At 29.3% G+C, this 25,648-nt stretch overlaps 1 protein-coding gene across 4 annotated transcripts in view; it reads right to left on the reverse strand.

The window, feature by feature from the left end:
* LOC115876692 (agrin-like) overlaps window positions 1-25,429 on the reverse strand; it is a 272,204-nt gene extending 246,775 nt beyond the window's left edge. For 3 of the 4 annotated variants that reach the window (XM_030892578.1, XM_030892577.1, XM_030892576.1), the window contains exon 1: window positions 11,626-12,219. In XM_030892578.1, coding sequence (XP_030748438.1) covers window positions 11,626-12,091 — 466 coding nt within the window. In that variant the 5' untranslated portion in view covers window positions 12,092-12,219. Of the gene's footprint in view, window positions 1-11,625; window positions 12,220-18,005; window positions 18,089-18,142; window positions 18,324-18,886; window positions 19,220-19,282; window positions 19,413-19,707; window positions 19,975-20,036; window positions 20,261-20,322; window positions 20,827-25,304 lie in introns of those variants that run through there. The other variant, XM_030892575.1, reaches the window with a different exon arrangement.
* Window positions 25,430-25,648: the final 219 nt, after the last annotated feature.

Below are 25,648 nucleotides of genomic sequence, written 5' to 3' on the forward strand. Positions count from 1 at the left end.
AAATACTGTGGGATTTTTAGTAAAACGTTTGAATTGAAACTTTGAAGACCTCTTCTATTTTTTTTAGACATTTTTCGCTAACTTATTCTTCCCTTAATAAAATCTACACTACATTCATCCAACAATTAGATAAAAAAAATTATGATAAACATATATCAACATAATGTTGTTGTTTTAAAATCAAAATATAACATCGAAATTATAACGACTGGGCATCGATGTGAATGTGAAAATGATGATGATATATTTTGTGTATTGTATAGTAATTATGTATTACCAATAGTATCTAACTAATAAAAATAATTTGAGTCACATTCATTAAAATTTGTCTTAAAATATCAATATTTATGATAAACAAATACACGTCGTGTCACGTATTTCTTCAGCCGTAGTTGTCGTTACCACTTTTCGTCTCGCGCTGGCTTGTGTGTCAATGGCCTTGAATTTTATTCTAGCACACGCAAAAAGAAGTTTCACTTCAAAAATCAAATCAACACTGATAGAGAAAACGGATCTATAGGCAATCAATTAATTATTCAGGTAATACTTATATTCATGATTACATGAACACCCTGTACATGCTAACGAATTTATGCACATTATTGCTTCCCACTGCATTCTAACTGAATTTATTTAAGAACCCACCTTTAAAATTTGAAATACTGACTCTTCCTTCTTTTATTCATTTTTGAATCCGTTTGCTTAATCCAAAGCATTATTATTCGTTATTCCCGACAGGCCATCTCAAACTATCCACTTAGGAATGCAGAGCACGATCTTTATCTGCCAACCCCGAGCTCAGAACTAGTTAAGGGTTCAATACTGTACAATGCCAAAAAAATGTACAATCATCTGCCTTTGAATATCAATTCGCTTTCATTCTTTCCCGCATTTCGCAAGGCTCTAAAATCATACCTATTGGAGAGAGCCCTATATGCGGTAAACGACTTTTTTGTTGATGTTTGATTATGAACAATTTTGAATTTTAAAATTTTGATCATCTCACACACTGGTCAAAGGTCAAGTATTTAATATTCTATAACTTTAAAATTATATCTATTTACTGCGTACTGTTCTAAAATTGTCCATGTATATTCTTTTTGTAATTTTAAAGACTTAAATTTTTTTGAATTGTATTATTTGTATTGTGTATTTTTTGTTGTTTGTATTTTTTTTGTGATTTTGTTGTTTGTGAGTGCTTTGTCGATGAAGCTGTCTTGGCTTTTTGCACAATAAAGCGTTGTTTGTTTGTTGTTTGTTTGTTTGTTTGTTATGTTTACAGTAATAAAAATTTGCCTAACAAAGAAAAAAATGCTTAACGTTTCGGAAAGTCTATCTCTTTCCGTCGTCAGAAGCAAAAAAATACAAAGAATAAAGAAAAAAAACTATTTAAAATATTTAAATTCAAACTATTATGAGAACACTTTAGTTTTTTGTTTTTTTTTTTAACAGATACGTCTACAAGAAACCGTTGACGTTCTGTTAAAATGACATTATATCCAAGTTAAACTTCGAAATTAACAATTACTACCTGATAACAATTACTGAATAAGGTAAAACCAAAAAGCCCCAAACTTTCTGTATGATTATTTTTAAATTTTACGTATATTATGTTTATTTATGTTATGTTCTTTAAAATCAAAGAAGCGATTGCCATACATTACTAACATCTACAGATGCATGAGCAATACATTTATTTTTATTAGATTGTATTAAAAAAGCCTCTTTTATTTTTCTTTTAGAGACTATCGCTTCTTTTCATTATAATTTTGGCGTTATCAAAATCTACTCTATGCCCTGCGTCCCATGCATGCTGACAAATCTTAGATTTGTGAAAATCTCCCTTTCTTAAATAATATTTTTGTTCTTTAATTCTAACATTCAAGGGTCTAGATGTTTCACCAATGTAAAATTTATCGCATTCACATGGGGTATTTGGTATTATTACAAACAACAAACAAAAAAAAATGAAAAAAGAACAACAAACAAAAAATGTAATATACCAAATACCATGTGAATGCGATAAATTTTACATTATTAATATCAATGCTAAATGTAATTTATCTATCTATAAAGGTTTCGTTTAATTTTTGTTTGAATTTTATTTATCGGTTTAAATTAAAATTGTTTTGAAAATGTCAATTTGAAAGTGACTCAAGCGCAAAATGAAAATCGATCGAATAGAAAAGTAAATTTATCGGAAAATTTCAGGTGGATATATAAATCTTTATAGCACGAGCTACAGATATAGACAAGAAGTTTTCAAAGTTTTCTTTTAATTGTTCGTAGCTTTAAAAAGTTTTATATATTATTATAGTAAGTGGTTTTTACTTTTAAATATGACATCTCATTTTCATTGTAAACTAATTTTTTAATATAATAATACCCAGAACGGCTTATAGCATGTTACTATTTTTATACCTAGCTACAATTAAGTGTTTACATATCATGTAAAGTATCATGCAAGTAGCTAGAACAAGAATACGGCTATCGTGATGATGAAACGAAACAAATCTCAGAGAAATAGGTAAACACAGAAGAGCTCTAACATATAAATAAAACTGGTTTGTAGACCATTATAACATTACAATATTAAATTGAAATAAAGTAAAGTCCTTGTGTCTCTTATGCCTGTATTTGTTAAATGTTTTTATAGTCATTATTTATAATTTTGTATTCAGTAAATGTATTTGTAAATGTATTGTATTCAGTTAATGTATATTGTACTCCTCTTGGTTTACTTATATCTCTGAAAACGATATGTTTTAATATTATTTATTAACTTGACTGAAATCTACCGCACTAACATCTTTTTATCCACTTGTCGGCATATTAATATCATGTTGTGAAAATTAAAGTGTCAAAAAATGTGTGTAAAACAACGATTTTGTCTTCTGGCTATGCCTTGGAATGAAAATTGAGCGAAAAAAAAAGGTCACGTACTTAATAACGCCCGATACAGACACTGTGAGACACTGCCGTCAAACTTAGCCTTAAGGATGTAAAAATGCAAATTTTACAAGCATATATAAGCCAGGCTTAATCTGGTAATACGGGGTATCTCCCGGTAGCTGTCCATTACAATAATTCAATCGGTAATGGGATTACTTTTCTGAAAGTCCGATTTCAATGACACTTTCTTAATTTTTAACAGTGAAAAATATGTTTTGCCCTTGTTTAGCACTTGCCAATTAACTAGAGCGTTTTTTATTGTTTCCACGAAGGTCGGGATAAAATAAAATTGCCAATTTGTCCACTTCATGAACACCAAATTGCTACCTCCTATATTTCTATATATGTATGTACATATAACTTTTTGGCACACACAATATATTCTAACCATAATGTTTTTTATTAATTCTAGAAGAGGAATGACTATATATGAAGGGGAAAAAAGTCGAAAAAATATACACTTTTGGCTATTATTGTATATTAGGCCAGAAACATAGTAAGACATTAATTAGTACAGACATAAAATTATGAAAATTTAATAGTTTTATGTAGATTCAGAATATGTATATACACCTTTGAAGGCGTAGTTACCTTTGCTTTGTGAGAAAATTAATTTTTTGGCCCTTGTTTTTCAGCTATTTTTGATAAAGGTTAAAACGTCCCCTATATCTATTACAGTTCTCGTAAGACTACAATGGCCTATATTTTCTTATTCTACACCTTTTAATTAATAAATAACGGCAGTTTTAACAAAATCGGTGACATGGCGACAATCGCCAATTTTCATGTGTGGAAAAAAGTCGAAAAAATACCCAATATTTGGATATTTTTTACACATTTTCAAATAAAGCCTTAGAAAGCTAGAAAACATATTCAAAAAATTAGGAAAATTTCAGCATTTGTAGCAAATTTTATGCAGATTCAGAAAATATACACCCTTGAATGCTTAGGTACCATCGTTTTGTGAGAAAATCAAATTTTAGGACCCTTTCTTTTCAGCTATTTTTGATGAAACTTAAAACATCTTCTACATCTATTACTGTGTTGGTAAGACTACAATGGCTTATATTTTATAATTATAGACCTTTCAACTAGTAAATAACAGCAGTTTTAATAATGTGACATGATAAAAATCGCGTATTTTCATGACTCAAATGATACAAATATATTATCATTCTCGGATAAAAACACCAAATTACTACCAAACACAAAAATTCTAACAATAATGGTTTTCATTAATTCTAGAAGAAGAATAAAATAAACATACGTCATAATAAACACATTTTCAAAATATATTTTGCGAAAAATTGCAGTCAATATGCATTTTTTATTTTCCGAAAACTTGTATGTCGACACTTCGTTTCATAAACGTCAGTTGCGCGAATTTAATAACCTATTATAAATCAAAAAGTAATAAATATTATAATAGATTATTGGCAATAAGACCGAAAACAGGTATTTCTTTTACAAAAACACGCTGAACTCAATGTAAGAATGTTGGCGAATGAAATATTTTATTATCTTAATAAATTTGTAAAAAGAGTTTATATTTGCATGTCATGACATTTTTAAAACTTCCAGAAGATGTACAGGTTATTTTACGATACTATTGCATTCTAGTCTTACTATTAAAACTATACAGAGTGTTTCCTAACGACAAAAAAATAAGGAAATTTCTTTAAAGTTTCATTTTTTCATTAAAATACTTGAAAACTCTTTATTTAAATATTTTCTATGTTGAAAGTGCATCTAGTAAAAATCAATTAAATTAGTGCCAAGACTACCAAGACTACTTATTAGACTGCAAGACCAAGACCGTTGGAGTCTTGATCTTGTTGATGCATTTGCTCATCACTATCTAAAATGTTGTGTTGTAATTAGGTAGACTTCTGTAATTTCTTATTGTAAAACCTTGCCTATTACACACCTTGTATAAAAATACAAGTTATTTGTTCTCTAATTTTTAAGTGAAATTCAAGTAAAATTTAATAACAATTAATGCCAGCTAATTAAAGTTAGCATTTGTTTAAGCAGACTAATGAAAGCTTAAATCGCCATCACTATTTAATCCGGAATATCCATAAAATGAATTAATTTGCATAGCAATAACTGTACTACAACAACTAGATATAACAACACATATCAATTAAGTTTGTTTTTCATTAATTAACGATTTACAACAATACTAAGGAAATCTAGCTGCAAGGATCAGCTATAGGTGTTCTAAGTGATTCTGAATATATAAACTTGCTGCAGTTAAAAGTAAAATAAGATCAAAACGAAAAGCTGAATATGTATGTAGCAAGGATAATTTAATTTTATTTTATAGATGCATATGTTGCTCAGAGTAAAACAAAACAATTTTATGTAATGCCTATATACTTCAGTCTAATATTGCAAATAATTTTATGGATAAATAATTACAGTTCATTATATAGATATATGTATTTTTTTCGTATTTTCAAAACCATTCTGTATAGATTATTACTAAAATAATGTTATTTTATGTCAAATTCACTGAACGGTAAAAACATACATAATTCGAAAAATATATTTAAAATCCCAAACAGAAAAACTGATACTCTGCTTTTTCGGAACACTGCTTCACCCTGTACGTTAATTTCTATTACCTGTTACATATCAAATTTAAACTGTCGGTTCTCGATAATTTTATACTAATTACCGATAAAATTTCAATGTTAAAGAGCTGCGACTGGCATGATTTAGACTGAACAAAATTTGAAACGATTTTAAATCGACAACATCATTTATTATTAAATCAGCTTTAACTGCTACATGGGGAGATGAGCTCGTAGCATGTCTATGTCATATACTTCAACTTTTGCCATTATTTAAATCCCATACTAAACATAGCGTGGATATATTTAACGGGTGTAATTTTAAAATGACCTGTAACTTTGTAAAAGTTTCCTACAAACGTATTAATTTTGTTACTTCAGTCTATAAAGACATTTACTTTTTATACATAGTAATTTTTTAAGTAGATTTTTGACACATATTGGGAAAATTAGTCTCACGAGTTTCACATTTATAAACATAACTTTATAAAATGATAATAATTTATTAATAAAAAATAGTTTGCTGAAATACTAAGGCTGTATGTGTTTAAACATCTTAAAAATACTGTGATTATATCTGTTAGTTCACTCTGTATAGAAATAACTCAATTATGGAACATATTTTAACAATGAAGGGTAAATTTTAATAATTATTCTGTTAGGTGTCAGTGAGAATGCTCTAATTAATTTTAATTAACCCTCTGATTAGTGCACATCGACAATATGCTTTTCTGTTTAACGTTCCTATTATTTCATAGTAGATTTATCAAATAATTTTCGGCAAAATCAATTATATATAACACAGACTCTGTTTATATACAGACCTTAATATTTATTCTATTATCTGTTTACCTAAAGCATGTCCCAAAATTAAAATTATTTTAATTTATTTTTAATGTAAACTGAATCCACCTGATAACGGTCGGTAATACATCTGACCGAAACGTTGTGTAAAGTTAGAAACAAATGAAGACAATAGAGGTCCGAAAAAAAAATTCGAAAAAATGTTCAATTTTTGGCTATTTTTTACACATTTTCAAAGGCCTTAGAAACATAGTAAACATAGTCATAAAATTATAAAAATTTCTGTATTTGTAAGAAATTTTATGTAGATTCAGGAAAGAGATACCTTTGTAGGCTTCGATATCTAACTTTGGTGAGAAAATAAATTATTTAAAACCATGTTTTTCAGCTGTTTTTGATGGTAAAAACGTCCCCCACATCCATTACTCTTCTCATAAGACTAAAATGAGCTATATTTTCTTATTCCACGCCTTTTAATTAGTAAATAACAGATATAACCTGTATTAATATAATTAATAAGAGGTATATATTGACTCATATTTCGTATACGGCTAGGTAGAAGTACTATTAAAACCTATCTTAAATTAAATTCTTTATGACGCACTATACAGCGTCATATTTTTGTTGAGAACTCAATATGACTTAATTAAAACTCTAAGTACCGAATTAAAATTGAAAGCGACTTCTAAATATGCCGTAATCGCCTGCAAAGCATTCCTTAATTATATTTTCCTCTTAATAATCTTAATACATATAAACCGAACTTCTCAGTTTCCTATTTCTATCCTGAATTGGTATCTTAAAGAAAAATATAGCAAAAATCAGGCTGGGTTTTCCACATTACTGAAAAGATTTAATTTTAATATATTTTCTTTTATTATCACATATTCCAATTTGCTTGACATTTTTGAGGCTATGTCTTGTCACTGTGATCCGGATCGATATTCGATTTAAGGGCGACATAACTTTTTGGCTGTCAATTCCAAAAATAACTCGAACTGACACAGATTTATATTCTATCAGTAAAGTTTATAAAGTTCAAGGTAATAAAACGTCACAAGAATCACGGAAGGTTTTTAATAGTGACAGAATTATTTGCCGGGGTATATTTATTGTTATATCCCTTACTGATATTTTACGAAAATCCCTATAAACACAGCTTGATGTAACATTTATATCAAGCTATTGTGCGTTGACTCCCATGGTGTCATATAGTAATCGTAAAATTTATTTTGTGATAGCTCCTTTTGTTTTTTTGTGAATATAGTTCATAGTAAGTAATAAACTCCGACGTTAAGATCATAACACAGAGATATAACATTTATTTGCCTTAATTTATTTAGTGTTAATATTATTTACTAACGCTCAGTTTGACAAATAATACAACAGAAAATTTATTTCTATATTATCTCTATTTTCGTTCTTTAAACTTGTAATTTTTCTGTAATTCAATATTAGTGTTGAGAGAAGAGAAATTGAAATTTTATTGTCAATAAATTTGAGAAAAAAATTTCCTGGATTTTGAAATGTTTTTCGCTAGAAGAGATTCATTCTATTTTAATTCTTATTAGTCAAAACAATAGTGCTTTGAGATTTATTGGATTTTTCTAACAGCTGAAGGTATTTATCACCTATAGAGTTTCATTCTATTTCTGAATTCCTATAATGAAATGAAAGAAAATGTCTTTGTCACGCCTAAATGTAAATAAACAAGAATAAAAGTGTATTAGTGTTTTAATTAATAATAATTTGATTAAATTTATAACATAAATAGAAGTAAAATGACATGATACCATAAAATATAATATCTACAGAAAAAAATAATCAAAAAAACGAATATTAAATATAAAAAGTGTGACCCAAAAATGTTAATAAATATTATAATAATCATACACAAATCTTAATAAGCTTTTAATAATTAAGTGGCAACCTAGAATTTTTCTGTTTGCACTTGATATGTATATTAGGGTGCACCAAAAAAAATGTTTTTTTTTCTTTTTAGTTATGGCGAATTAAAGAAAAAAATATATTTTTTTATGCACCCTACTGTATATTTGGTTATTCATATTTATCATATACAGGGTTGTTCACCACATACGACACGGAGTATTGTAGCTAAACGATGAGATTTTTACAAATTGTAAGTTTGGGGTTCGTTGAAGGACTATTAGAGCTACAATTTAAAAATATTTTTACAAGATACAGAGTGTCCCAAATAAATAAAAAATATCAAAGTTGTATTTTCTTAAATGGAACACCCTGTATATTATTACATTTTTAGTTTCTACGATTAAAATAAAGGTAAATTTGATTAAGGTTTATTATACTTAAACCTTACCGTTTTTGAAATATTTTCAATTTTGTGAAATTGCAGTAAAAATCTTCATTTCTCCAAGGTTATCAATGTTTTTAATACTAAATATTTAATGAAGTTTATTTATTGATCAGTTATTGTGTTGCAATAATAAAAATAATACTACCTTATACAGAGTGTCTAAAAATTTATTAAAAATAATTATTAGCTTCAAACGGCAATAACTTCTTTAATTTAAATGAAATGCCCTGTATATTTTAGGAGAATCAGATGCACAATTAAATTGTCTATCAAATTGTATTATACCATTCTTTACCTATTCCTTCAAGTTTTCGTAGAAAATGCATTTTCAATAGGTAAAAAATGGTATAATATAATTTGATGGACAATTAAATTGTGCATCTGATTCTCGTAAAATATACAGGGTGTTCCATTTAAATTAAACAAGTTATTGCCGTTTGAAGCTAATAATTATTTAAAATAAATTTTTAGACACTCTGTATAAGGTAGTATTATTTTATTATTGCAACACAATAACTGATCAGTAAATAAACTTCAGTAAATATTTAGTATTAAAAACTTTGATACTTCTGGAGAAATGAAGCCTTAAAATTTTACTGCAATTTCACAAAATTGAAAAAATATTTCAAAACGGCAAGGTTTAAGTATAATAAATCTTAATCAAATTTACCTTTATTTTAATCGTAGAAACTAAAAATGTAATATACAGGGTGTTCCATTTAAAAAATACAACTTTGATATTTTTTACTTATTTGGGACACCCTGTATCTTGTAAAATTATTTTTAAATTGTACCTCTAATAGTCCTTCATCGAACCCAAAACTTACAATTTGTAAAAATCTCATCGTTTAGCTACAATACTCCGTGTCGTATGTGGTGAACAACCCTGTATATCTGAAGTTTTACAAATAGACACAGGAGTTACTTTTTATCGTATTAAACACCTAAACAAACAGCTCTAATTAAATCAATTATTTTAATTTATTATAACCAGCTCTTAATTGTTATCGTCAATAAATTTAAAAAGAATTCTAAAAATGTTCCTGGATTTTGAAATGTTTTTCATTAGAAGATATTCTATTTTAATTCTGAATAGTCAAAACATTGGCGTTCTGAGATTTATTCGATTTCTTAACAGCTCAATCTATTTATCACCTATAGAGTTTCATTCTATTTCTGTTTTCTCGAAAGAATATACATAATATGTAATAAAATTTACCTCCCTCGGATATACGCAGAGATACGAATCTGATAACGTCCTGTTAAAATGAAGCCATCTTATTTACAAACATCTTCATATAAAAATGCATTTATACACGAAAGGATAATCTTACCAATTTATATAAGTTACGCTTCAATCCCATGCCAAGATAACTAATTTTATGGGATCTAATAACACAACTTATTTATTTTTTTAAAATGTTTACACTCAGTGTTTTTTTTATGTGTAATATAGCAGAAAATCTTGTGTTAAGTTTAAGTACAAACGTATTTATACGTGAAAGGGTATGTTTACATGTACATAACACCAGAAAATTTATTAACGCATCTTAGTGCTTGTATTGCAGTCATACGAGACGAGAGTATTGTTAATTAATAGGCAATATATACAAAAAAGTACTTAGAAAATTTTAGAAACCAAAAACAATAATATTAACACTAAATAATTTAATTTAATTTATTATTTTCTAAGTAAAAATTGCTGTCAATAAGTTTGTGAGCTTGCTAATTTTCTAAACTCTCTTTTTTTTGTAATTTCTTAAAAATCATTAAACTAAGTAATTTAAGTAAATAAAGGGTCGCGTTTATTTATATAAACGGTCGATTATTAGGTAAAATATACAAGGTACCGCAAAAAGTCAAATACAAAAATTATAGCGTTTTTAAATGTCTATTGGCGAGTAATAAATTTATGTATACAGGGCGGGTCATAAAGTCGTGGCACACCCAGTTTCATTTTCTTAAATAGAAACCCGGTAGATTATTGCAAAAATCGAAATACACATAATGTACCTCAAACCAACCGTTTCCGACTTATTGACTTTTGAACATATCACTTAAACAATTAATTTGATTTAATTAATATCGATATGTTCAGTTTCATTTAATGATGTCATTCTGCCAAAACTGTGATAGTGTTGTAATTGATTTTTAAAAGCCTATTAAATATTACTAAATCTAAGTATACAGGGTCGGTCATAAAGTTGTGGCACATCACACTTTATTTTTTTTTTTAAATGAAACCCCCTGTATATTATTGCATATTTTAATTCTTCCTTCAATTTTAAGCAATAATCGTAATACACAATGTACATAAATTAAAGAATTGAAATATTAAACTTAAATTTTGGAATTTCCAGACTTGATATAATCTCATTTTATGCATCTGTAAATAGTAACTTGAGAATGACAAATATTATGAAGTATCACAGTTTCGGCAGAATAGTATCGTTAAATGAAACTGAACATATCCAAATTAATTAAATCAAATTGTTTAAGTGATATTTTCAAAAGTCAATAATTCGGAAACGGTTGGTTTGAGGTACATTGTGTGTATTTCGATTTTTTGCTTACAATTGAAGGAAGAATTGAAACATGCAATAATATACAGGGGGTCCTATTTAGAAAATAAAACTTCGATGTGCCACGACTTTGTGACCGACCCTGTATACATGAATTTATTACTCGCTAATAGATACTTAAAAATCCTATAACTTTTGCATTTAACTTTTTGCGGTACCTCCTCTATTTTACCTAATAATCGAGCGACCCTGTATAAAAAAATAACTGTTAAAAATGATATGAATTTCTCGAAAAACTTTTATCCCCACAAAAATATTTGGTTATATAGGGTGAACCAACACCACAATATCATCGACTCTTTTCAAAAAACTTGATCTTTTTTCAAATTAATTTAGTATGTTGGACTTTAATCAATCAAAAATGAGTACTAACCCTTTGTAGCTGCACTGACCCTGTCCAAATTATACAGGGTGACAGGTATGGGTCCGACGCTTAAAACAATATCAGCCTCTTCTGAATCCCTGAACTTTTTCCCGATAAAAATCGCAGTGAACTTAGGTCGAATCGGAATACGACACTTGACACCTTCACCCTCGATTAACGTCTTGACGACGCGCACCTCCCTAGTTTTCGGTATTTTGAATAAATTTTTAAAATATCTTCTCACAACCACACTAAAAACAATCTCGTTTTCCTTATATACGACGTCCGCGTTAGATACCTTCCCGGTGAAAACAAACTCCGCTTTGTGTATCTCTTTATCGTGTTTGAAATCGTCATATTTACACCTGGGAAGGTAGAAATGATTTTTATAGTACGCCGAAGGGTTGTAGGGTGTTTTCGACGCTACGTTCAGGCTCAACGTCACTAAAATACAGTACACGCTAAAAATCATCATCTTAGTCCTGCCAGTATGCGTGTTTTTTTGTGTTCCCGCAACTCACGTGGGTGTCGGGGAAAAGTTAAGGCGCTCAAGAAGTAACCGCAAGAAGAAACAGACTTTGACTGTTCGGTTCTAGTGTGTAGAGTTGTTACGGCACCTCCCGTCGCACTGCATCTTTGAATTTTCTTAGCACACTCCGATCTTATTGGTCACTATGACCACTGCCCACACATTCTGATTTGAAGGAGCAGTTAAGTAGACTAGATATACATACGGATATATCTACGATTTTATTTGATAGAGATGTATAGTTGCCAAGATCATGTACTTTTGTTGTATTTCCTCTCAACATTAAAAAAAAGAGTATTGAAATATAATAAAAAAATCCACATTATATGTTTTTTTCATTTATCTCCTTAGGTCTTAAATGAAATTTATTTTCAACTATGAATATGAAGCTATGAAGCTCGAATACCTGTCAAATTTAACATTTAGAGACATAAATAGCTGAAATATGGGTTTTCTGGCAGAATTTTAAAAAACTTTATTTGAAAAAGTTATTTCTTTTTTAATTTTACATAAATGTACTAATTCTGAGCCATCTAATGATTTTTTTTCTCATAGTAAAAGAGAAATGACTGATGGTTGTTCGTTTGTCAGTGAAATATTTATCTAACAGTCATAAATTTAGTTAAAGATCGAAAGTTAAATCTTGTAAATGACATCATTCTATTTATAATTTTTCTTTAGTGACTCAATTTTAGTTTAAATGTTCTTTAAAAATCAGAACCGCTAAGAAAATAAATTAAAAAATATTTTTAAATATATTTTTTTAATTTGATAAGAGACCTTATAAGAGCAATGTATAAAAAAAATATAAATATACTATGAAAAATTAAATTAATTGGTGCACAAAAGTTTCCAGGATTTCCAGACCAGAATGTTATGATGTCATCTCGATAAAAAGTTATTCATACTTTACATCAGTCATTATACAGATATAGTCATCATACATGACGGTTGTACATTATCATACATGACTAGTACATTAGTCATCATACATGACTGGTAGAACACATTGGTTAAATTAATGTTTTCTTCTTTAGATAAAGTGGCATTTTAGATTTGAATATGATTGAGTTTGTTCCATAAGTACTCCATGCTAACTGAATGTTTCTGTTGATTCAAGCAGTAGAAATGCCGAGCTGTATTATTATTTGTCCCAAAAATATATACCTTCCATATAGTCTGCCTGCGACATGCCACCTTTGTAGGTGTCAACGATGCGTTGTTTCAAATCAATTAAATAATGTATAGCCCGAGGCATTCTACAGAGCAAAATGGTTACTTGTATCAACACTCTCAGAAAACTAACACTGCGTAAAGATCAAGTTGCTCTAATTTTGTCCTAGAATTTCATCAACATATTTAAAAAAATGCAAAAAATTACCGATAAAGAATACATTTAAGTCAACAAATAATCGAAATGTTTTGGTTGAAAGAAACATTCCATTGCAAAAATAAATAAACCGATTCAAATAAATGATGGGAGTTAAATTCACATTTTTCTATAGTTGCTCTAATTTTGTCCGATACTGTATATAAAAACAGTTTATCATCAGTTATTTTTGCTTCTGCCCTGAGAAACATCGTTGCATCTAAATGTATATTTTTAAAAAATTAAAAAAATAAAATAAATAGTTTTTTAAAAGTATTAGCCGAGCTACCCACGCCTCAGGTACATTTCCTAATTGTTTCCCATATTCCGCTGGTATTTAAAATTGGCAACCTAAAGTTATTACTTTGACTATAAAAGTTAGCGATGTGTTAAATAGGCAAATAAAGTTATTTCGAATTCCAACAGCCTATTCTCCGCACATTAAATATTAACTTAAGTATGTAGTAATATAAAGTTATTAATTAGATAGAAAGCAGATATCGAACTACTTTCACAATTATAAAGTCTTAAATTAAGTTCTCGGCCTTATTTAAATCGACTGGCGCACTAACATTATTTAAAAATGAACATGAATAAAATTAATGATGATTATTTTTAAATATATTATAAATGTTAATCAATTTACTTAAGTTAAACCAGTTACCGGAGTAAACACACGCGCTTTAAAAACAAGTAAAAATTGTTCAATAAAAATAACTGAAGGAAAACATTTAAAACAGCTGTAACTTTTTTGCTATGGAAAATTTTGAATTTCTATGAAAACATTTTCAAAGCACCTTTTTACGTAGAATTTAATGGTTCAAATATAATTATTTTAAAATTAATAATTTAAGAGTTATCAACAGAAAAAATATTTTTTTATTTGGGACACCCTCTATATTTTTAATTAACTGAAAAGAATTTAAAAGTACCGTAAAATGGGGTGAATAGAAACATAGTGGTGAATAGAAACAACATTTCTGAAAAAAATCAAATCACGATTAAAAATATTCAAAGTAAAAAGAGTCGACATATCTAATTTTTCTATCATTGGTAATACATAATAAAATGTAAAAACTATATTTTTATCTGTGGCAGCACTGTTTCTGTCAATCAGCTGATCAATAAATGTGAGATCGATTTATCACCTATTTTGTATGGCGCGAAAACTTTATAAATAAAATATTTATTTTTAAAGTAATACATAAGCTGGTACATGTAAGTTGTTATATTATATGTATTTTTTCATGGTACTCAATTGATAATTCTAATCAACTGTATAAACTTTTCAAAAATAATAGTTTTTGTAAATAAAACACTTTTTTTAGGTTGTGTGGTGAATAGAAACACTGTTTCTATTCACCTCATACTTTTGTTTTCTTTTTTCAGAACATTTGGATTTATTGTGCTTAAATGAACAAGTCTATTTATAGTACATCTGCTGGATCTGTGTCTATGAAAGGAATGAACAAGCTCAATTTCAACAAAGTCCACCACTATTTACCCATTTAAAATAAACAAAGAGGACATTCGAGAAGGTGATTGGCTAGTTGTTAATTTTTTTGTAAGCACAACAAAGGCTTGTAGTTCTACTTCAAATAAGAAACCTTATATAGGAAGAGTAAGAGCCCTTATTGGAAACGGCAACTTTGAGGGAGAATTTTATCGCGAAAGAGATTCAAGGGACTTTAAAGGATACATTTATGGATTGCCCAATATTCCAGATATCTCTGAATTTGAATATACCCAAATTATTGGGAAGCTTAATCCTCCTGAAGAGTTTAGAAGAGGCCTTAAAGAATTTGACTTTGATATAAGATGCTTAGAATAGGTTTACTATATTTTTGTATTTCATAAAAAAAATAAATGTTTTTGATTAAAAATAGTTATTATTCAATGTTAATTATTGTTAAACCTACTTAAATATGTAATAATTTACTGTTTCTAATCACCTTGTTGGAAGTAGAATAGATAAAAACCTTAACATCAATGTGTGTTTCTATTCTCCCGAATAGCAGGTGAATAGAAACACAAATGTTATTTTTATTTAATATTTATACGCATATATTTCAAAAGTCAAATTATATGTATACGCAAAGAACAAACAAAGACCCATGTTTTAAAATATTCGGGAGAATTATACCACATTTTTATCAACCGGTATATCGCTAATAGCCTACGAAACTGTTTCTATTCACCCCATTTTACGGTACCTTTCCAAAAATATAGCACACTTGATATTTTGTTATAATCCCCTTCGAAATACAGAATTTTTAAGTTCGCCACTTTTAACTAGTAGGCTTTGGACCCCTTATTGGTGATATGCCCTTAATGGAACTCGAAAACATATTTTTCCAGCAAGACAACAGCACCGCCTCTGAAAGCTGAAGTTAGCAGCAAATTTTTGCAGCCAATTTCAAGAATAATTGGATAGCTAACCACGATCCCAGACGTTGGCCGTCGAGGCCGCCTGACTTAGTGCCCATATATCTAATCCTATGGATATTTTTGCGGAAGAATAAAGGTTCCTTATCTTCCGTATAATCTAGACAATAATTAAAAATACTTTAAGTATAAGCAGTTATGAGAGGGTATCTTTCACCCCCACTGAGTAAATTAATTCCGCGAGAAATTTTCAAAAACTGTCCCGTCTGTCCATAACAGAAGAGGGTCGATATGTCGAACACCTGTAGCAAAATCTGATGTCTTGGTTTGCTATTTATTTTTATTGTTAATAGATATAGTTTAAATGTGTTGATGTTGGTTAAATATATTTTAAATTGTCATAAAATTCTGCATCTCTCATAGCAAATATTATTTTCGTTTTAATTGATGCTCACAGCTAAATTTTTTTGCATTACAGCCGGTGCCGTTCAAAGCCTACTTATTTAAAGCGGGCAAATTTTTATATACTCTATATCTCGAAGAGGAATCTAGCAAAAGTGTGTGTGTTATATTTTTGGAAAGATAATTTTAAATTATTTTCAATAAATTAAAAATATACAGCGTGTCCCATATAAAAAATCAAATTTTCTGTTGATAATTCTTAAATTATTAATTTTAAAAAAATTATACTTAAACCATTAAATTCCACGTAAAAAGGTGCTTTGGAAATGTTTTCATAAAGATACAAAATTTTCCATAGCAAAAAAGTTACAGCGATTTGTTAAAAATGCATATTTTTGAAAAACACCCCGTAACTCCGAAACGGTATGATATGTGGTTTTCACCATCATGTTTTTGACAAAAATTGATCTCCAGACACCGATATTAGTTTTTGTCTATCTCCTATAGAAAAGGGTATTTCCATTTAAAAGCGTCGAATTTGACCCACCCTGTACAACGAACTAGTGGAAAGAAGGCATTTTAATAAATAACACAACACTGGAAATAGAAGAATATATATACAGGGTAAGAATACAGGGTGATGAGACATATGACAGAGACATATGCATGCAAAACCTGGATACTTAAAACGGACATCATAAGAAAACTGCAGGTCGCACAGCGCTCAAAAGAACGAAATATGCTGGGAATAATCAAGAGAGACCGTAAAAGAATAGAGTGGCTACGACAAAAGACCTTGAAAATGTAATAGATGTCATCCACAAAGTCATATCCCTCAAGTGGCAATGGGCAGGACATTGCCACTTGAAGCCTGGCAAGAAGAACGGACGATAGATGAACCACAAAAATTAAAGAATGGTACCCATTAGGTACCATTAAGAGGTAAGAGGAATTAAGAGACCTAGAAGAAGACGGAACCTGAGATGGGATCATGATATTAAGAAATTAGCAGGGATAACTTGGGCCTGCATAGCCAATAATAGACAGCAATGGGCCCAACTACAAAGAGAGTATCTGAATATGTGAGGGAGGCCACACCATAACTGGAAATGGTTGAATAAGCTGAAAGTGATGATGATGAGGAGGATTTTTTTCAAAAACTAACAAAAATAGTATAGTAATAAAATATTTAGTAATACCTATACAAAAACTGACGCCTTTTGTGTTAGAATATGTCAAAAGCATTATTTAAATTATTATTTACTAAAATTTATTAAATTAAAACACTATTATATATTTATTTACGGACCATTAAAAATAAAGTTCTTAGATATTATCCATTCCAGGCATTTCATATTTAAATTTAAATATAGTAATTATTTTCCCCAAGACATGCTCTGTACGAAATGTGTAATGATTATGAATTATTTCTTGTTTTTTCAAAGAACCTTTCAGAAAACGTTTAATATACACCTGAAACATATGTTTTCTCAACAATTAGAACAATTTGCAGGTGTTGCTTTGACTTAATACCGTATGATTTATATAATGTGCATTTAAATTAAATAATGTTATATTACTTTAAATTGTAGCACAATTATTTATTTATTTTAATACATAAACATCACATTAATAAAATTTGCGTTGCTTCAATCAATAAATCATTAAAAATAGTTACCAATTATTCATAATAATTAGACTTACCACTTTTTTTGTATTTATTGCTTCACAGTCACCTGTCATCTTCAAATTTTTGCAAGGAGGGTCATCTTTTCGTGGCACAGTTGCTAAAAAACATCAAAATGTGTAGGCATAACAATGATGTGCTGAATGTCACTAACCTTATACAGTCTTAGGAAAACAATAAGTGGCCAACTGCTACTAGATTCTCTAATTAATACGTCTTACTAACTTCACACTTTTCTTCTCTATAGTGAACAATTCTGAATAGGTGATATATTTTCCACGGGTGCCAATCTCTTTTGCATCTTTTACAAAAAGAAACTTCATCTCAAGTGTTCCCTAGATATTAGATGCAGAAAAAAATGTTTAGTTGTTAGTATAACTATAATACAGGGTCTTTAATAAGCGCAAATATTTTCAGGGCTGGTAGATATATCTCGATAAAAAAGCATATTTTCTCTTTAACCTTTTGCAAATAAATCCAAAATAACTTAAAGAGTTATTTTATTTAGAAAATTTCCAAAAAAAAAAGATTTTTTGCTAATATTTTGAGAATAACTGGATCTTTTCTGGATTTTCATTCTTGTAAATTTAATCTACAACCTATGTTGCCATATTATCAACAAATTATGTTTTTTAACTAAAAAAAAATCCAAAACATTTTTTAAAAAATTCCAAATTTTCAATTTTTTTTTACCGGAAAATACTTCATAAACGCGTCTCTGAGGTCGAAATATACTACCCCTAAAAATATTCCTATAAAAAAAGGTCCACTATTAATATATGTCATTATGCCATTTTTCTTTAAATGGACAAGGCGAGTTTTGCATCTTGACGCCTCAAGTATTTTCTAATAACTTAGAAAATAATTTAGCTCTAATAAGAAAAAAAAATACACTTACTTTTATCCTTTATTAAATTAGTCTTCCTCCCTCCATTTATCCGTGAAGACTCATAAGGGCGACATTAACCCCCTTTAGAGTTCAACTCCATCTTCTTTACTTCTTGAGGACTTATAAGGAGAACGTTAGTCCTCTTAGAGATCGTCTCACACCTAAAGCTATCTGAAGAAAATAATTAAAGAAAACAATCATAACGGACCTCGACCGACAGCAAAAAAAGCTGTTTAATTTTTCGAATAATTCCGACTTCAATAACGCACATCTAAGAGGGCCTATATTCACTATTAGATACTCACGAAGGCCGACTATATCTAAACTAGGCCTAGCACTAACCTGAAACAATAGAGAAAAATTGTTAGTTGGAAATTAAGAAAATGAAATACTCGTATAACACACCTGGTTCAGTCTCGTTCTGGACTTATAAACCAATGGAATTTATCTCCAAGATCTTCGATTTAGAGCTGCATCAGTCGCAGTACCTCATTATAGATGGTTTCAATGACAAACTTCTTTCGAGCAATTGTTACTAAAAAGAAATACAAATCAACTATTATAGGTATTTTAGCAGAACACCCAAGGTGATCGTATTATTAATGATAAAAATAGCTTAAATAATTTATTGAAAGAATGGTACAAAAATACTTGATATTGATATAGTGGAGGTATTTTTAATTTTTTTTTTAAAATAAGCACTAGAATGCTAAAAACTAAGCAAAAAAATTCTGTGAGAAGATTACATTAGAATAATATGTTTGGCATTGGCTGCCAGCTTGATCATAAAACTTTTTAACCATATGGTATATGATATCAAGTTTGCTTACCTCTTTAAATACGAGTTAAAAATTGACTATCACTCGCGACCCAATACCCAGAATCTACCAGGATGAACCGACCAAGCCCCCAAATGAATATCCCGAAAGACATCCATTTGGCTAGCACAGCTCAGCTCATATTCTTAGGTTATCTTAACATTAACTTTTCCAAATTCAACATGGCCGCAAAGTGATGATTGGACAGTTCGTACATTAGAATCAAAGCCTGGATGTATTCGATGCCACATCAACACATCATAAATTATTCAAGAAATCCTAAAAAATAATTTAATATTAAAACATAAGAAATAAAATAATAAATGCCATGTCAGACTTACATCACTAACATTAATCACATTATTAAGGCGAATTAACAAGTATCCAGTAGCTTGGCGCCAGTATTACTGATATGCCAGCATTGGGATAGTGGTAGCACAGTGTAAACACTTTACTTCCAATCGAATTTAAAATCGTACAATAAATCTGGACAGTTCGTACATCAGAATCGACGCCTGGATATATCCGAAGCCATATCAACAATTCATAAATTATTCAAGAAATCCTACAACTATAACTGATTATTAAAACATAAAAGATAAAGAAATAAATACATGTCAGACTTACATCACTAACATTATACTTGAATATAATTTGCTGTTTCTCCGACTCACCATTAAGGCTAATTTACAAGTATCCAGTAGCTGGCACCAGTACCATAAATATGCCAGCATTGACATGGTGGTAGTACAGTGTAAACACTTTCACGTGACAATGGCCAGTGGCACGAAAAGGTGTCCTCAAACAAACAAAAACTTCCAGGATGGTCCTTATCCATACCTCTGGATAACGGACCCTAGAAGATACTAGCTTTCCGGGTCAAAGATGGCCTGGAATCTGCGGAGGGCAGGATCGATTCATTTTTCCCTGATAGAAAGATCTCTATCCGCTACCCATAACGTCCATCCTAAGGAAAAACTCCTCCAGAAGCAGTATAACAGCAAATTTTCCACCATGTACCAGAAATGACACCAGTTGATAATAAAATATCACAATAAATATCGATCACTTCATCTCTGCAATGTGAGCTAGTGTTTGTATCTAGCTAGTGTTTGTATCTATACTAAAATTCTGAAATAAAAAAGAAACAAGTGTTACTAAAACAGACTGAAGCAATATATTATTTAATAATTATTTATTAATTACAACGTCTCTAAAACAGCAAGTAATTCAAATTCTTGGAAAAAGGATCGTGTTAAGTAGAGATGCATGTTCCATTTTTGGATAATTTTTTGTCATAATTAGATACTGCTGTATGATTTAGCAAAAATTATATTATTAATAATATTAATATATTGTATAAATTTTATGACAGAAATTTTTTTACAGGTTTTTATGACAAGGAAAGCCCTATAAATATAAACAGTTACATTAAAGAATATAAATAAAATATATTGCCCATAGCTAAAAACCTACATAGCTACCAGTTACCTTACGAGCAAACGCGATTAAATATAAGTTATACCGAGTGTTTCTACTTTCCTGACCACCTACTATATACAATAATACTTAATACATTTTCTCCCGACGGCCATAAGGCATAAAATTGTTATTTGATATTGTTAAAGGTGTATCACAGTAAAATCTCGCATATGAATGACACTATCTTATATGAAATATATTCGCAATAAGAAAATTACCGTGCTTTATGTCTAACTTCATTTTGCTGCAAGATTAACTTGGATAAATTTAAACTATCGCCTAGGGTCATTACCGTCTCAAGTTCTGACATCTTCATTTAATAATTGCAGATACATTTGCATATATAATGTTTTTCCTAAGTCAAGGGAATTTAATATTTTGCCTCAAACTTAACGAAACTTTCACGCAAAATATTAACATGCCTTTGGATAGTTTAGTTTATATATGTAGAATATAGTCACTCGTTGTTAATTTTGTTTCGAACAAGACTAAAGTGGATAGTTAGAAGAGGGTTTTGAGTGAAATGCCACTGTAAAATATACAGCGTGTCCAAGGCATCTTACGTTAGAAGTTTGGAAAGAACTGCAATATCTAATCGTCGTTTTTTTTTGGCATGAATCATACAAGGTTTTTTTTGGCAAACTCTTTGTTAATGACTTGATCAGACAGACTTAAAATTTCATAGGCATAGTTTCCCTTCTTAAAACAACATGAAAAAAGTAATAAATTAATAAATAGTTCTAGATATTTACGCCAAAAGCGTTTTGACAGTATAAATATCTACAACCTAGAATGCCACTTTATCTAAAGAAGAAAACATTCGACCAATGTACAGTGGTGGCCAAAAGTATGGAAACTTTTTTAATTTGTCAACTTTTTTAATATGAAATAAAACGACTTATATAATCGTGACCTACAAATAATTTCCTACAAAACCTAATACATTTAAATAAAAAATTACAGCTATCAAAAAATATATAACAAATTAGGAATATTTTCTTGGTCAAAAGTATGGAAACTTAAGAAGAATGTTTATTAAAATTCAAGATAATATAAAAATTACTAATATTTAGTGGAATATCCCTTTGAATTAATTACTTCTCTACATCTTCGTGGCATCGAATCGATCAATCTCGTACAATCTTTACTGGAAATGGCCGCCCATTCAGTTTTTAGCACTTCCCATAATTCATCTTTATTTGGAATGGCTTCGAATTTTGCTATCCAAATGGTCCAATAAATTTTCTATGAGGTTAAGATCCGGAGACTGTGAGGGCCAATCCATTAGTGGAACATTATGTTCATTTAACCAATTTTGAACAAACCGAGAGTTGTGCTTGGGATCATTGTCTTGCTGGAACAACCATCTGAGTGGCATTTCTTCATCAGCATGAGGCAGCATATTATTCTCCAATATGTCTTACTTGTCGTAATAACTTGTACAAAAAACGGTCCATTATCCCATCAATTTTAACAAGAGGACCAACACCTGAGCGAGAAAAACACCCCCATATCATTACACTCCCACCCCCATGTTTTACTGTGGGCATCTGGTACTTATGGCTGTACCGTGTACCTTTTGGTCTTCGGACATAACGTCTGCCGTCACTACCAAACAGTTGAAACTTGCTTTCGTCGCTAAACAGTACAGTATTCCATTTCTGATAAGACCAGGTGAGATGATCTTGAGCAAATTTAAAGCGGGCCATCCTATTTTTCTTTGATATTAGTGGTTTCTTCACCGCAACTCTTCCAAAAAGTCCCATGTCATCCAACCTTCTTCTCACTGTGCGTGCAGACACCGATATTCCTCTTTCACCCATTTCTCGAGAAATGTCTGTGGATGTTTTTCTTGGATCTCCCATTGATATTCTCTTCGTTACTTTCATTGTCCTGTTGCACAACTTTCTTGGTCTTCCTGACTTAAAAGCTGTTGAAACGTTTCCTGTTTTATTAAATTTACGAATTATTTTCGAAACGGTGCCTTTTAAAATGTTTAAATTTTTACTTATTTGAATTTGTTTATAACCGCTCTTGTATAATTTAACTATTTTATTTTTTAAATCCGTAGAGAAATATTTAGACTTGGGCATGATGTTTATATTTATCTGAAGCAAATCGTACCGTTTATCAGCTTAAACTAAATAATTTTAATGTATTTATTTATGGTTTCCATACTTTTGGCCACAAGAAATCTATTGTTCTCCTACAAAAACTGCTAAACAGATTTTTTTCGCTGTGTAATTTTTGGAATACTTTTATTTGCTGATAAGCTGTTCATTTATATTCCTGAGAGTTTAAGCATAGCAATATTTTCTGTGATATTTTAAAAAGTAAAAAGTTTCCATACTTTTGGCCACCACTGTATACTACCAGTCATGACCTATGCATGCGAACTTAAAACACTTAAAATGCTAGGAATATGCTGGGAATAACCAAAAGAGACCGTAAAAGAATAGACTAGATAGGACAAAAGACCCAGGTTTGGTTTGGTTGAAAATGATGATGAATTATCTACAGAATTAAAGATAAACAAAAAAATATATAAAATTGCAATTGTGACAGATATTAAGAAAAAATATTTAAAATTCCTAAGTCCTAAAAGGCTCCAATAGTACTCTAACTAGCAGCAGCTCTATTTTAGGATATGTTTTTGTTAATAAGAGGCTTCTAACTATTTTACTAATTTCATTTTTTTATATTTAACAGTCCTGTGTACAACAAAACATATTTTGTTATAACTTTTTTAATTAAATCCGCAAATATAAATTTCCTAGTTAATCATGAATAGTTAATTCGGTTTCTAAACACACCTTTTGGTCTTTTAAGTAGTTTAAACTCACCAAACTGCCGTTTCATTTACAAATAGTACAGTTTCTATTCTGAAACTAACATAGATGTACACAACATTAATGTGTTTATTTGACCATTAAAACTAAACCTAATTATTTGAAACAAAATAGATTTCAGATTACAAAGTAAATGTCAAAAAAATATATTTTACTTTAAAAATAACTAAAATACTGAACTTAATTCAATTTATAAATTTGAGAACATTTAATCATAGGCATATAATATATAAACAATAAAAATAGAGACATCTTTATAACAGTTATTTTATAAAATTTCCTGTGACTTCTTATACAATACATTAAACATCTCTACGTCAAAAGAGTAAATAAGGTTTGGTGTATACTGTATGTACCGACACACTGAAACAACATTTCTTTATAGAAATACATTTTATGGTCTTAAAATCAAGGTACAGTACGGTGTGTAGGCTAAAAATATTTGATACATAGATAGTTCCAATGTTATTTTAATATTTAATGCTTCAGTTTGGAAATAAATATTGATATGTTCTGGTCTTGTAACATTAATGTATTACTTTATTATAATTTATACGAAACTGGAAATAATCCAACAAAATATATGAGAAAGAGTAACATATTATGTCTCAATAATATTATTTTTTATATACAAGAAACAATTCTCAAATTTATAGGTTTTATAATGAATTTTAAATAAAAATATTAAGAAAAAACGATGTTTCAAGAGTTTTTACACCCTGTATTTTAACAATTTTATTTAATATCTGTTTATATGAGTTGTGAGTTCACTCTTTGAAGTTTTGGCTGTATATATAATTAACACCCCGTAGATTAACACACATTTTTATGTAAATTTGCTTGTTTACGAAAACTATTAGTATCTGATTGAGGTAGAAAAGTTTTATTGCTTTCCAAATTTGACAAAATAAGAAAATTATGGTAATATATAAAAAGTATTAAAGAGTTCTTCAAACATTTGTAACTACTTTTAATATCCTAGACAGTTTAAACACATTTTCTGTATTTGGAAAAAAACTTATTAAAGTGGACCCATTTAAAATAGTGCAGTAATTGTGATAATCGATTTTATGTCTGATCATTTGAATAATAAAGTATGAGAAAAGTGAAATCTTTAGAGTAACACGTATCGTTAAATCTAAAACTTTTGAAGGATATAGGTAGTCAAAGGCTGCCAACGCGAAACAAACGAATGACGCGTCGCCGATTTTGGTTAAAAAAACTCAACTATAAAATTACTAAAATATCGTAAATAAACAAATATTTCGAAAAACTTACCCTTTTAATAGATGTAACAAATTATTTGGAAGAAGGCACTATAAAAAGATTCGCTCGGGCACAAGTATTTCCGCAAAATTGTTGATAAAAACTCGGAAACATTTTTCCGCATGACATTCAGTAAGGCGCTGTGACTTGACTGAATAGTTATGAACTAAGAACAGACACACATATAAAATATTATTATGTAAACAATAATAGTGCACTATTTTAAGAATACACTTCCCACCTATAAAAGGTAATTCAAATATATTTGACACTAAGGTTATAAAATTATAATATATTAAATAGAATAATCTATTTTTTTATTCATTGCAAAAATATTTTAACAAAAATAATGTATT

The sequence above is a fragment of the Sitophilus oryzae genome, unplaced genomic scaffold (assembly GCF_002938485.1).
Source record: "Sitophilus oryzae breed Bouriz unplaced genomic scaffold, Soryzae_2.0 scaffold_1440_pilon_pilon, whole genome shotgun sequence".
Classification (NCBI taxonomy): domain Eukaryota; kingdom Metazoa; phylum Arthropoda; class Insecta; order Coleoptera; family Curculionidae; genus Sitophilus; species Sitophilus oryzae.